This window comes from Phacochoerus africanus, chromosome 15, assembly GCF_016906955.1.
Source record: "Phacochoerus africanus isolate WHEZ1 chromosome 15, ROS_Pafr_v1, whole genome shotgun sequence".
Lineage (NCBI taxonomy): Eukaryota > Metazoa > Chordata > Mammalia > Artiodactyla > Suidae > Phacochoerus > Phacochoerus africanus.
Window position 1 is genome coordinate 64,377,301 of NC_062558.1, and position 13,349 is coordinate 64,390,649.

At 44.4% G+C, this 13,349-nt stretch overlaps 1 protein-coding gene across 3 annotated transcripts in view; it reads right to left on the bottom strand.

Moving 5' to 3' along the window:
- ANK3 (ankyrin 3) overlaps window positions 1-13,349 on the bottom strand; it is a 775,194-nt gene that overhangs the window by 116,007 nt on the left and 645,838 nt on the right. For 2 of the 3 annotated variants that reach the window (XM_047762799.1, XM_047762798.1), the window contains exon 25: window positions 3,623-3,676. The exons of the other annotated variant lie outside the window; for it this stretch is intronic. In XM_047762799.1, coding sequence (XP_047618755.1) covers window positions 3,623-3,676 — 54 coding nt within the window. The remainder of the gene's footprint in view (window positions 1-3,622; window positions 3,677-13,349) is intronic. 3 annotated transcript variants of the gene reach the window in all.

A 13,349-nucleotide genomic window follows, 5' to 3' on the forward strand; every position in this document is an offset into this window, starting at 1 on the left:
ATAAGCCAACAAAAGTAATTCTATGAATGCACAACACTCATACAATAGCAGATATCTTTAGCTTAAAAAAAAATGTATAGATTACCAAAACACACACATTTTCACTTACTAAGTATTCGTGTGGGCTTATGTTTCCTAAGAGTCTGGTGCAGTGGCCTGTTGTGTTAAAGATAAATCTGACTGTTTTCTGGCAAGGATGGTGTGGTAGCTGGTCTTTAAAGATGCTGTTGGAGTTCCCGTCGTGGCGCAGTGGTTAGCGAATCCGACTAGGAGCCATCAGATTTCGGGTTCAATCCCTGGCCTTGCTCAGTGGGTTGGGGATCTGGCATTGCTGTGAACTGTGGTGTGGGTCGGCGGCTACAGCTCCAATTGGACCCCTAGCCTGGGAACCTCCATATGAGGCAGGAGCGGCCCTAGAAAAGGCAAAAAAAAAAAAAAAGATGCTGTCATCATCCCATCTGATGAGCCAAGTCCCCTTGTATCCATGCCTTGTGCACTGAACTCTTTTAAAGTCTGGGCTGGCTCGATCTTTGAACAATAAAATGCAGAGGAAGTGATTTTACATGACTTTGGTGTTTGACATAAAAGACACCTTGCAGTTTCAACCTGAGTCTCTTTGGAACACTTGGTCAGGGGAAGTCCATCCCAAGGCAAGAAACTGGAGGACCATGAGGCCACCTCATGCACAAGTGTAAAGAAAGTCAAGGTAGCCGTGTGACCAAGGTAGCCGTGTGGCGAGAGATGCCAGTCAGCGCTCGGCTGTTCCCACCACCCTCTCTGAACCCCCGCCATGCTACTCCTGATTCAGTTGCTCTTTGACTGGAGCCTCTTGAAAGATCTCAAGAACCCAGCTGAACCCTGTTAACTCACATACCCTTGGGAGATGATGATAACACATTAAACTACTGAGTTTTTGTTTCTTGTTTTTTTGTTTTTTCTTTTTAGAGCCACACCTGCAGCATATGGAAGTTCCCAGGCTAGGGGTTGAATCTGAGCTGCAGCTGCCAGCCTACACCACAGCCACAACAACGCCAGATCCATGCTGCGAGTGTGACCTATGCTGCCCCTTGCAGCAACACAAGATCCTTAATCCACTGAGTGAGGCCAGGGATCACACCTGCATCCTCATGGACACTAGTCGGGTTCTTAACCCCCTGGGCCACGATGGGAAGTCCAAACTACTGAGTTTAGAGGTGGGTTGTGACATTGGAGTAAGTAGTGGGAACAGAGGGTGATGAAAAATGACAAGGTTCAAAGGTAAAGCCAAGAGGTCACAGGTCGGTTGCCTAATGTATCCCTAATCAATTACAATTAGCTCTGCAGCTCGGAATATGATTAGTGTAGACAAAATCCAGGAGGAGCACAGGGGTAAATGCTACAAGAGGAGGCCTCGCCTATTTGGAATAGATGTTACATCTTTCAAAATTAGGAGCAGTGATGTTCTTATTGTTAATCCATTTCTGACAATAAAATACCAGAGGCTGGGAAATGTTTATAGAAGAACACAAAATACCCCAAATCAACCTGGAATCCCCCCATTTCCCAAATAATAGAAGCTGTTCAGAGGTATTTCACTTCTACTTTCTAGTCCTCTTTCATGACTAGGATAAGAAGTTTCCTGAACTAAAGTCAACCTTTCAGAGATCCCCACACTCTGTCTACCAGGAAAGGATACAAAATAGAATCAGGGGAGTTTCTGTTGCGGCTTAGCGGAAATGAAACTGACTAGGCACCATGAGGTTGCAGGTTTGATCCCTGGCTCGCTCAGGGGGTTAAGGATCCGGCGTTGCTGTGAGCTGTGGTATAGGTTGCAGATACGGCTTGGATCTGGTGTTGCTGTGGTGTAGGCCAGCAGCAAAAGCTCCGATTAGACCCCTAGCCTGGGAACCTCCATATGCTGTGGGTGTGGCCCTAAAAAACAAAAGACCAAAAAAAAAAAGAATCAAGGACAAAGGCGAGAAAGAGAACAGAATAAATGGTTATCAGGACTGTGGTCAGTTAAAGAGCTTTGCCTCATTTCCTTGTAAGAGTCCAATTCACTGGTCCAGTGTTGGTACACTGGGAAGCTTCAACTTTCTTGCAATCTTCCTTGCAACTTTTCCTAACCCAAGTTTCTTGCAACTTTTCCTAATCCAAGTTCCTTGCAATCTTCTTGGTTTTTTTTTTGTTTTGTTTTTTGTTTTTAATGGCCTCACTCATTGTTTCTGGAAGTTCCCATGCTGGGGGTTGAATCTGAGCCACAGCTGCAACATACACCACAGCTGTGGCAACACTGGATCCTTAACCCACTGTGCCACAGTGAGAACTCCTGTAATCTTTCATTATGTTAATGACTTTTATGGCCCTTCCCACAGCATGGGGAAGTTCCTAGGCCAGTGATCAAACCCACACCATAGCAGTGATCTGAGCCACAGGGTGACAATGCCAGATCCTTAACCCACTGCACTACCAGGGAATTCCACAAATGACTTTTTTATGCTGAATAAATGAAACAGTTATTGGCCTAATATTTAAAAGTGTATTTTCATGCCCCAGAGTTCTTTTCTTCTCTCCCCTACCCCCCCTTTTTTTTTTTGCATGTAACTTTTTTTAGCCTTTTCCATCTTAAGTCCATCACCAAGGATTACTTTTATTCCTTTTCCAGGGGTTGAAAGTTGTTTTCCCATCTGGCTGGAGACTAAAATCATAAAGAACATTCCTTAAAGTACCTATACTAAATTATATTGCCTGAAACTTTGCTCAGAAGGGCTTAATTCCTCTAATGTGAAATGCAGAATCTCCCCAAGGAATGTAGTTTGTAGCATTATAAAGCCAAAAACAACAGTTCAAAACACCTCCAAATGAATTGATAGTAGAAAACCTCCAAATTACATGGGATTTTTTTTTTAAAAGCTAGATTAAAAAGAATAAAGAGGAATGTAGTCTCTATATATAGTCTCTATATGCTAGTGATTTATTAGGAGTTGATTACTTCATAGAACTCAGAAAACAGTCTTATGGACAAGTAGTTAATGATCAGAATTGAGAAGACAAATTTACTGTGCTTATTCTGAAAAAAGTGATTTTTCTGATCATCACATAGCAAAGAGAGGAGATGGAAATTACTGGGAAGATAAATCCTTCAGCCATCTCTAGTCTACATTATAGAACAGAGGAATGAGATCACATCATTATAATCAACACCTATATTTATTGAGCATTTACTATATTCTAGCCATCATTTGGTTCTCTGTAAGTATTATCTTGTATAATTTGCATGACAACCTTACAGAATAGAATTGTTATCTCTCTTTCAAGATAAAGAAAAGCCAGTTCACAATAGTAGAATAAACCACTCAAGATCACTTAGCATATGGGGGAAATTGGATTCAAAATCAGATTGTTTGACTGCAGAGCCCTACTTTTAACTGCTGCCAAACTCTGTGCTATTGTACAAATACAATGGGAAATTGGTAACCAAAATATCAGCTCCATGAAGGTGGAGGTTTTTGTCTGTTCCATATCCGATGCCCAGTACGATGCCTGACACATAGTAGGTGCTCAATAAACATGTGCAATGAAAGGTCAGTGATTGCCCTTGGAGAAGGTGACTATTACTGGAGCAAGAAGAAGGGAGACTTACTTTTCACCGTAAACCCGTGTACTTTGGGAATTTTATACCACGTGCATCTATCACCTATTCAAAAAATGAATAAAATTAAAACAAAACAAAATATAGGGACTACAGATAAGTCACACAGGCTGTGTGTTCCATACACCAGAAAAAGTGCTTTGACATCCATCCATCTGCAGGTAGATATTAAGACATGTATGTGTACCAGCAAGTGTCTGGCAAACATGGAGCAGAACTGCTGTGACATTTGACCTTACGTGCTTCTTTAAGAGATGGAAGAGAAGAAATGAAGTGACAAGGCAAGAAGAAGGGGATGTACATCATTAACGTGGTACTTCTGGTAGCTTCCCGATGTCCTAAAGCAGCGGTGCTCAACCTGGAGGATGCATTAGAGTCACCTGAAAACTTGCTTTTCTATTAAGTTCCCAAGTGAATCTGATACTGCTGGTCTAGGGACCACACTTTGAGAACCACTGGTCTAAAGGATCCTAAATGACAGTGATCTAATGGCATACAGAATTCAGTGTCTGCTTTCCCGGTGGCAATTACTAGCATCATTAAAATGTCAGCTTCAGCAACTGAACTCAGTGAATGAGTACAGTGTTTCTCAAATTTCAAGACATACATTTTGTCACCTGGGGATCTTGCTAAGATGCAGATACTGGAGTTCCCTTCGTGGCTCAGTGGTTAATGATCCTGACTAGGATCCATGAGGATGCAGATTTGATCCCTGGCCTCTCTCAGTGGGTTAAGGATCCTGCATTGCTGTGGCTTCGGTATAGGTTGGCAGCTGCAGCTCTGATTTAACCCCTAGCCTGGGAACTTCCATATGCTGTGGGTGTGGCCCTAAAGAGAAAAAAAAAAAAAATGTAGATGCTGATTGCACAGGTCTATGGTTAGCCCTGAGATTGTACATGTGTAACAAACCCCCAGGTGACCTCAAACCCCACTTTGAGTGGTAGGACAGCAGAGCACTGGGCTAGTACCTAGGCTGTGAGGCATTTAGTCTCTAGCAAAGAAGAAAAGACCGGGAGTTCCCGTGGTGGCGCAGTGGTTAACAAATCCAACTAGGAACCATGAGGTTGAGGGTTCGATCCCTGCCCTTGCTCAGTGGGTTAACGATCCGGCGATGCCATGAGCTGTGGTGTAGGTCGCAGATGCAGCTCGGATCCCGCGTTGCTATGGCTCTGGCATAGGCTGGTGGCTACGGCTCCAATTAGACCCCTAGCCTGGGAACCTCCATATGCCGCAGGATCGGCCCAAGAAATGGCGAAAAGACAAAAAAAAAAAAAAAAAAAAAAGAAGAAGAAAAGACCGGGATGCAATCAATGATACAAATACTACACGTCGGCTCTTTCTGGCTCTGAGGGATTCTGTACTACATAAACGTGCTAACCACTTCATATGTAATCCTCAATCCAGTGAAGCAGCTACTATTATTTCCAGTTACCATAACACACATCTAGTTAGTGATGGAGTCCGGATTAGAACCCACACTCTCAGGTGGTGGAACCCAGGCTCTTTCCCACCACACCACCCATGACAGAAGGTGTGTCAGAAGAGTTACAAAGTATTACAAGAGGGCAAAGGAAGACGGCAGCACAGCACATCTGACTGCGTATATCTGGGAGATGTGGAATGGAGGGTGTGTGAGTAAAGACTGGGAGAGATGAATGGAAATGACTGAGAGGGAAAGAACAGGAATGCTACAGAACAGCAAGCACCTGACTTTCCTAAAGTCACAGGTGACTTGGTTGTAGGAAATGGGCTGGTTGGGTCAGCTTTTTAGGGCTCCTGAAATTGGATGATGATTAACCATTGCCATCCAAGTGACAAGCAACGTATACCCAACGGTGGTTGAGAATGCAGTGACTCTGTCAACCCACGCTGCTTTTGTTTTTTTTTAGACTGAAGTCCTAAACTCTTAAAGCCCCCACTTCCTCTCATGCTCTCCTAGCCTAATTCCTTATTGTTATTATTACTATTGTTACTGTAATTTTGGCCACGCCTGCAGCATGTGGAAGTTTCTGGGCCAAGGATGGAACCCAAGTCCCAGCAGTGGCAATGCCGAATCCTTAACTACCAGGCCACCAGGGAACACCTCTTCTGGCCTAATTCTAACCCTATAGCAGGAACCAGGTACATCGTTGTATCCATCTAATTAAAAAGAAGAGGGACCATGATTTATTTTGTACCTACTATACGGTGGTCACTGTTTTAAATGCCTTATGTGTATGTTATTTTTTTGTCATCACAGCAACTCTATGGTATTATTAGCCCCTTTAGAGACAAATACCAGCATATATATATATATATTAAGGTTTAAATAAGGGACATAAAGATCCAGATACTTTTAGAGAGAAAAAATCTTTCCCATCAATTCAAAACCTTAATAATACAATGTCTACCTCCCCTAATATTTAGGCAGTAAATTTTCATTATAGAAAATCCAGGAGTTCCCGTCGTGGCGCAGTGGTTAACGAATCCGACTGGGAACCACAAGGTTGCGGGTTCAGTCCCTGCCCTTGCTCAGTGGGTTAACGATCCGGCGTTGCCGTGAGCTGTGGTGTAGGTCGCAGACGCGGCTCGGCTCCCGCGTTGCTGTGGCTCTGGTGTAGGCCGGTGGCTACGGCTGCGATTGGACCCCTAGCCTGGGAACCTCCATATGCCGAGGGAGCGGCCCAACAAATAGCAAAAAGACAAAAAAAAAAAAAAAAAGGAAAATCCAAATGACTCTATTGGCTCACATTTTTTCCCTCAATCCTACAGAATCTGGATTTTTCAGAACAGCAAGCAAACAGGAATAGGAAGGAAGAGGAACATGGTCGCATTAGGACGCTGATTCACTCAAATATAATTCTAAAAGTCTACCTCTCACCTAGAGTCACATAATAAATAGGGCAAAGTTACTTAGATTTCAGATCAGCTTGCATTTCATCTTTTGGTTTGCAGGGGGAAGAGCTGGTATAAATCAAGGATCCCTGTGCGTATTCTGAGAGACTGAATAAAAGGAAGGTGTAGTGCAGACAACTGCGATGGCAGTGTTCTGTTACTTAGTTCACAAGGTTCCGGTGCGTGGCTCTGGCACTTCCAGGTCGGGCTGGAGGACAGAGTGGGGGATGGGGGAATCCTCGGGGCTCCATTGTCTTCTAGGAAGGCGGGAGGTTCAGGGTGAGGCTGATCAAGCCCGAGGTAAAGAAGGGAGTTCGTGCTCTCTCCTGCCCCCTCCTCTCCCCAGAGGCTCCTCGGTTTGGCTGGAGCTGGAGAGTTGTGGTTGGGGTGGGGGTGGGGGCTTTCACTTAACCCTTTGTTTTCCAGCCTCTCCTGGCAGCAGTCGTTGTCTTTTCAAAACATAAGCAAGGAGCTCCCATTGTGGCTCAAGGGAAACAAATCTGACTAGTATCCATAAGGACACAGGTTCGATCTCTGGCCTCGCTCAGTAGGTTAAGGATCTGGTGTTGCCGTGAGCTGTGGTGTTGGTTGCAGACTTGGCTCGGTTCTGGCGTTGCTGTAGCTGTAGTGTAGGCCGGCGGCTACAACTCTGATTTGACCCCTAGCCTGGGAACCTCCATATGCCGTGGGTGCGGCCCTGAAAAGAAAGAAAGAAAGACAAAAAACATAAACTAAGTTCTGGAATGGTCTATATTCTTCTTTCTTCTCTAAAGATGTGAGAGCAAAGGGGTAAGTTGAGGCAATGGGGTAAGATGAGCAGTGGGTGACATGGGTGGTCTTGAGAAGCCCCTCTCCTTTTAAGGAATTCATGTACCTCTCACATTTCCCCTCTCCCAGGAGGGTCACCTGCTGAGTTCTTTCTGGCCTTTCCCTAACTCCAGGTGCTCTGAAGATCTTGGCTTCCTAGGTGGCCCAAGGGAACTGGGCTTAAATGGCAAAGTTTGCAAATCTCTTAAGAAACAAGGAGATGCTATTATCCCACAGAACAAATGACGCTTTCTGCTCAGGCTGGTTGTTTTTTTTTTTGGGGGGGGGGGTACAAAGTCAGTTTGGTTCTTTCCTCCTAAACATCATTCTGCTCTTTGTGGCTAGATGTACCTTTAAAAAAAAAAAAAAAAAAAAAAACAACTGTATAGCAATTGACTGTTCCTTAATCCCAGCTAGATACAACTTCTAAAGAAAGCGTGCATGACTCAGTGTTGGAGCCTTTCCAGGTGGAGCAATGAAAAACGTCCCCTGTGATCTTGGTTGGGTTAATAAACAAACCCATCTCAGAAAGGAAAAAGGATTTTGTGTCTTTCCTATGAAGAGGTAGAAAAAGAAAATTACAGACACTATAATTTTCTCCTATTTTTATCGATACTCATTGTCTGTAATCCAGAAATTACCCTCAGTCACCTAAGTAAGATTCGACATTACACTGATTTGGTCAAACGAACACCTTATTTTTGTTTTTTGTTTTCCTCTTTTTGTCCTTTTAGGGCCGCACCAGAGGCATATGGAAGTTCCCAAGCCAGGAGTTGAATAGGAGTTGCAGCCAGGCCTACGCCACAGCGACAGCAATGCGGGATCTAAGACACATCTGCGATCTACACCACAGCTCATGGCAATGCCAGACCCAGTAAGCGAGGCCAGGGATCAAACCCGTGTCCTCATGGATACTAGTTGGGTTCGTTACCACTGAGCCACAATGGGAACTCCAAATGAACACCTTAGATGAGAGAGAAAGTTCAGGTAGTGAGCAGTATGAGGTTAAACAGTTCTCATTATCTAAAATCAATGCCACATTAAAGACTAGGCAACAGATAAATTACTTGCCACAAACTAGCCCTGTGAAATCAAAGCTAAAATGAAACCAACTAAAATGATTCTTATAAAGAAATTAGGTTGCTAAATTCAACGTGGCCATGTTGTACCAGTTGGTTCTTTCTGTTCACTCTTTCTTTGCAACTAACTCGTCTAGACTCCACCCGACATCCAGCCCTCACTGGTATTGGCTCTTCATTTTAGGTGTATCAGGACCATGTGTGCAAAACAGGAAGATGCTGTCTGCGCCCAGGGGTAAAGCAGTAGCAGTATGGTGTACACTTTGTGGGCAAGGATTTGGCCTCTTTCTTCCTCCTCTTACACCCCACCTGCCTTTCACTGTGCAGGGCAACTAACCTGTTACTGGCTTGTTTTCTATTTCCAACCTCTACCAACAGGTGTGCACATACAAGGTAGAGACAGGACAGGCCTGCTCTGTTCTCATCTTCACTGAGCTTCGGGCCTGGATGTTTGGAGCATCCCTTCTGTTTGTAACCTCCTCTCTAACCCTCTCCTCTCTAACCCCTCCCGCCTTCCCCTGGCCAATCACTCTCAGTGCTGCTGTTCCCGGCTTCATCCTCCATAGTTCCTCCATAGTAAGAAAACCTTCTGCCAGCACACACACACACACACACACACACACACGAAAAGAAAAAGAATCCTAATCGGGGAGTTTCTGCTGTGATGAAAGGGGGTTGATGGGAGGCTGTGTCTCTATAGCGCCAGGACACAGGTTCAATCCCCAGCCCGGCATTGTGGGTTAAGGATCTAGTACTGCTGCAGTTGCAGCTTAGAGGAATTGCTCTGACCCCTGGCATGGGAACTCTATATGACATGGGGCAGCCAAAAAAAAAAAAAAAAAATTTTAAAAGAAAAAAAAAAGCAGAAGAATCCCAATGAGGAGGGGAGAGGGGAGGGGGCAGCGTGGCCAGATTAGGACCTGTTTCCACCTGAAGCAGGTCAGCCTTCCCAGGTAGATGGGCAGAGACTAAAATAATGTGGGGTGGGGAATCCTATTAAAAGTTACAACTTGTTTTGGACAAATGAAAAAAACCCCACTTCTTGTCCTTAGTTAGTAAACAGGCTTAATTCCCTGCCATCATTTACAGCAACCCCTGTTCCCACTCATTCCACAGGCTGCTCCAGCTGCTCAACTATCACAGCCTCTTGGAAAAGTCAAACCTCAGGCTACATCAGAACTACTTGTGCTGTGCCTGCCCGGGATGCCCAAGCGCGTGTGCTGATCGGACTGTTTCTCCCTCGGCGTCCACTAGAACCACTCTTCTGCTTTTCTCCCTCCACTGGTACCACTCCCTTTCCATCCCCTCTGGCATTCCTCTTCCTTTTAAATAGCAGTGTACCTGGCATTTTCTAGAACCACTGCCCTGCTCTGGGGTCCTCATCCAGTGCCCCCTCCCCTCCTCATGCCCAGCTCTTCCGTGGAGACCTCTGCTTTCTATCTCTGAAGCTTTGACCCAGTTTCCTGAAGTTGCAACACTTTCTTCCAGTCCCACCCCCCCAAAATTCTGCTTGTCCATGGGCTGTCTATTCCTTAAAAATGCTTTCTTCCTGAGGCTTTCAATAATCTCCCCTTCTTTTGAATTTCCTTATCTGTTCTCTTACCACATCTCACTGAGTAGAAAGTAAAAAACAAACAGACAAACAAAAAACCCCCTAAATTCAGATTCCAGTATCATGAGCAGATATCTTTAACTCTTTGAGCCTTGGATTCTTTAATGGAAATGAGGACCAATAAAGCTTTAAATTAGGTTTGTGAATTAGGACTAAATGTAAATTAGGAGTAACGATAGCACCCAAGATGCTCTCAACTTACTTTGAGAAAATGAAGCAAGATAAGGTGCCTTGTAACTAACATTCACTGAGCTCTCTGGGATACACTTTGTACACTATCTCATTTAAAACTCACAATAATCTGATCATTGTAGGGCTCTTATCTAAATTACTAGGCACAAGGCAGGGATGTTAGAGTTAAAACGGGGATTTGAATATAAGCTCCTGCATTGACTTTTTTTTTTTCCCTTTGGCCATGCCCTGGGCATGTGCAAGTTCCCAGCCAGGGATCAAACCTACACCACAGCAGTGACAACACTGGATCCTAAACCCGCTGAGCCACCAGGGAACTCCCTGACTTGTGTGATTTTGACCAAGGAACTTAACCTTGATGGAACTGACTTTCCAAATCTATGAAATGGGAATATGGGAGTTCCTGTGTGGCTTCGAGGGTTAAGGATCTGTCATTGTCATTCTCGTGGTGTGGGTTCGATCCCTGGCCCAGGAACTTCCACATGCCAAGGGCATGGCCAAAATAAATAAAATAAAATAAAATGAGGGAAAAAGATTAAAAATACCAGTGGCTCTAAATGAGAAGCTCCCTGTGAGAGTCAAAAGACAACAAGCATGGAATGTATCTAAGTTTAACATCTAGCACACAGAAAGGGCTCAATAAATGCTAAGTACCTTGTTTGTGATGCTGAGGGTGTTCATTTACAAGGAATTTGGGAGGTGGGGTGGGGAGGGGAGAGACACAAGTAAATGGGTAGAGTCAGGATGCCTGTCCACATGAATGAGGACCTATCCACTTCTGTCCTAAGAGCTGTGACAGTCATAAAAATGGCTCTGCTCCCTTGAAGTTAACAGCCTAGTGTGGAAGAAATGAAATCAATCACACATTGGCAAACCACAGTCTGAGCAAAATCCACTCTCCTGCCTATTTTTGTGACTCAGCTTTTATTGACCCACAGCCAAGCCCATTTGTTGAGTTAGGGATTGTCTCTGGTTGCTTTGGGGCTACGAAGGCAGAGTTGAATGGTCAGGACACAGACCACATGGCCTGAAAATTTGAACTATTGGCCCCTTACCAAAAAAAGTTTGCTGCCCTCTAAAATTAATGACCAATATATTGAGATGAGTATTAGAAGAAATCAAAAAGTGTAATTGGGAGGAGGATGGAAAAGAGGCAGCCAGGGGCCACATCATACAGGACTCAGCCACCCCAGAAGGCCCTGAGTTTTATTCCAAGTCCACTCTAAAGCCTTGGGAAGTTTTTATTTTACTTTGTATTTATACTATTTTGGGGGGCATCTGTACTATTTAGAGGGGTGGCTACTTTATCTTGAAATACAGTAACCACACAGAAGAGTACATAAAATGTTAAAGTATGTTTTAACAAATCATTAGAAAAGAAATACCATACAGGTTTAGAAGCAGAACATTAGCAACTCAGAAGCCATCCCCCACATTCCCCACCCCCATCACAGCCTCCTCCCTCTGCACTCCTTATGATATTCTTTTCCTATTTTTTTTTTTTTTAATAGCCTCACTATCTAATTTTATAATCTTAGTTTAGGGCTACCTGGTCTTGATGACTTCTGTTGCCTCTGCATAACCTGCAACCCAGCAACTATAATCCTAAGTCTATATCCTACAGAAATGTCCATACATGTACATGTACCAGGAAACACATATAAAGCTTATAGCAGCTTTGTTTGCAATAGCCCCCAAACTGGAAACGACTTACCTTTCCATCAACTGTAGGATGGACAACTTAATTATGATACAGTCACACAGGATATTATACAGAAATGGAAATGAATGAATTATATGCAAGAAGAGGAATAAATCTTAAAAAGACAGCTATGAACTTTGGAAGGTCTTAAGCTGGAGAACAGAATAAGATGATCCAATTTCCTTTTTTTTTCGGCCATGCCCCTTCACGAGAAAGTTCCTGGGCCAGGGATCAAACCTGTGCCAGCACTGGCAATGCTGGATCCTTAACTCACTATGCCACAAAGAACCCTTTACATTTACTTTTTTTTTTTTGGTTTTTTTTTTTAGGACCGCACCAGCAGCACATGGAAGTTCCCAGACAAGGGGTCATATTGGAGCTGTAGCTGCCAGCCTACACCACAACCACAGCAATGCCAGATCCAAGCTGTGTCTGCAACCTATACCACAGCTCAAGGCAATGCCAGATCCTTAACCCATTGAGTGAGGCCAGAGATCGAACCCACATCATTGTGGATGCTAGCTGGGTTCTTTACTGCTGAACCACAACAGGAACTCCCCATTTTACATTTTTTAAAGGGTACCATGCAGAAAGCTGAGTCTATGGGAAAAGAGCAGAAGCAGAGATATATAAAGAGGCTCCTACATTATCCTGTAGGAAGATGGTGGGTAGGAAGAGGTCAGTAGTGGGGGTAGGGAGAAGAGGGATGTGGGATGTATTCTGGAAGCAGAACTGGTGTGTCTTGCTGATGGGCTGGATGTAAATGGTAAGGACTATACAGAACCACAGGTTTTGGCTTGGGTGATGGAGCCATTTACTGAGATGGAGAAGTAGGAAGAGGCACTGTTTTAGGGAGCGGTATATGTTCAGGGTAGGATGAGTTAAGATACATTAGAGACTATGTGGGAATGTCAAGCACACAGCTGGGTAAGTGGATTGTGTGGATGAAGCTCACCAACAATTCCAATTCCTAAGGCAGGATACCAAAGATAAGACAGAACCTGATTTAGAACAAAGGCCAAATTGGAGCTGCATCTGCCGGCCTTTGCCACAGCTACAACAAAGCAGGATCCGAGCCGCATCTGCGACCTACAGACAGCCCGTGGCAATGCCAGACCCTTAACCCACTGAGCAAGGCCAGGGATCGAACCCACAACCTCATGGTTCCTAGTCAGATTCAGATTCGTTTCTGCTGCACTGCAGTGGGAACTCCCATAGATGTTTTTCTTTAGCTCAAAACTCTTTTATTTATTTATTTTTCTTTCTTTTTAGGGCTGAAACTGTGGCATATGGAGGTTCCCAGGCTAGGGGTCGAATTGAAGCTACAGCTGTCTGCCTACACCACAGCCACAGCAATATGGGATCCAAGCCGCCTCTGTGACCTACACCACAGCTCATGGCAATGCTGGATCCCCAACCCACTGAGCAAGGCCAGGGATCTGACCCGTATCC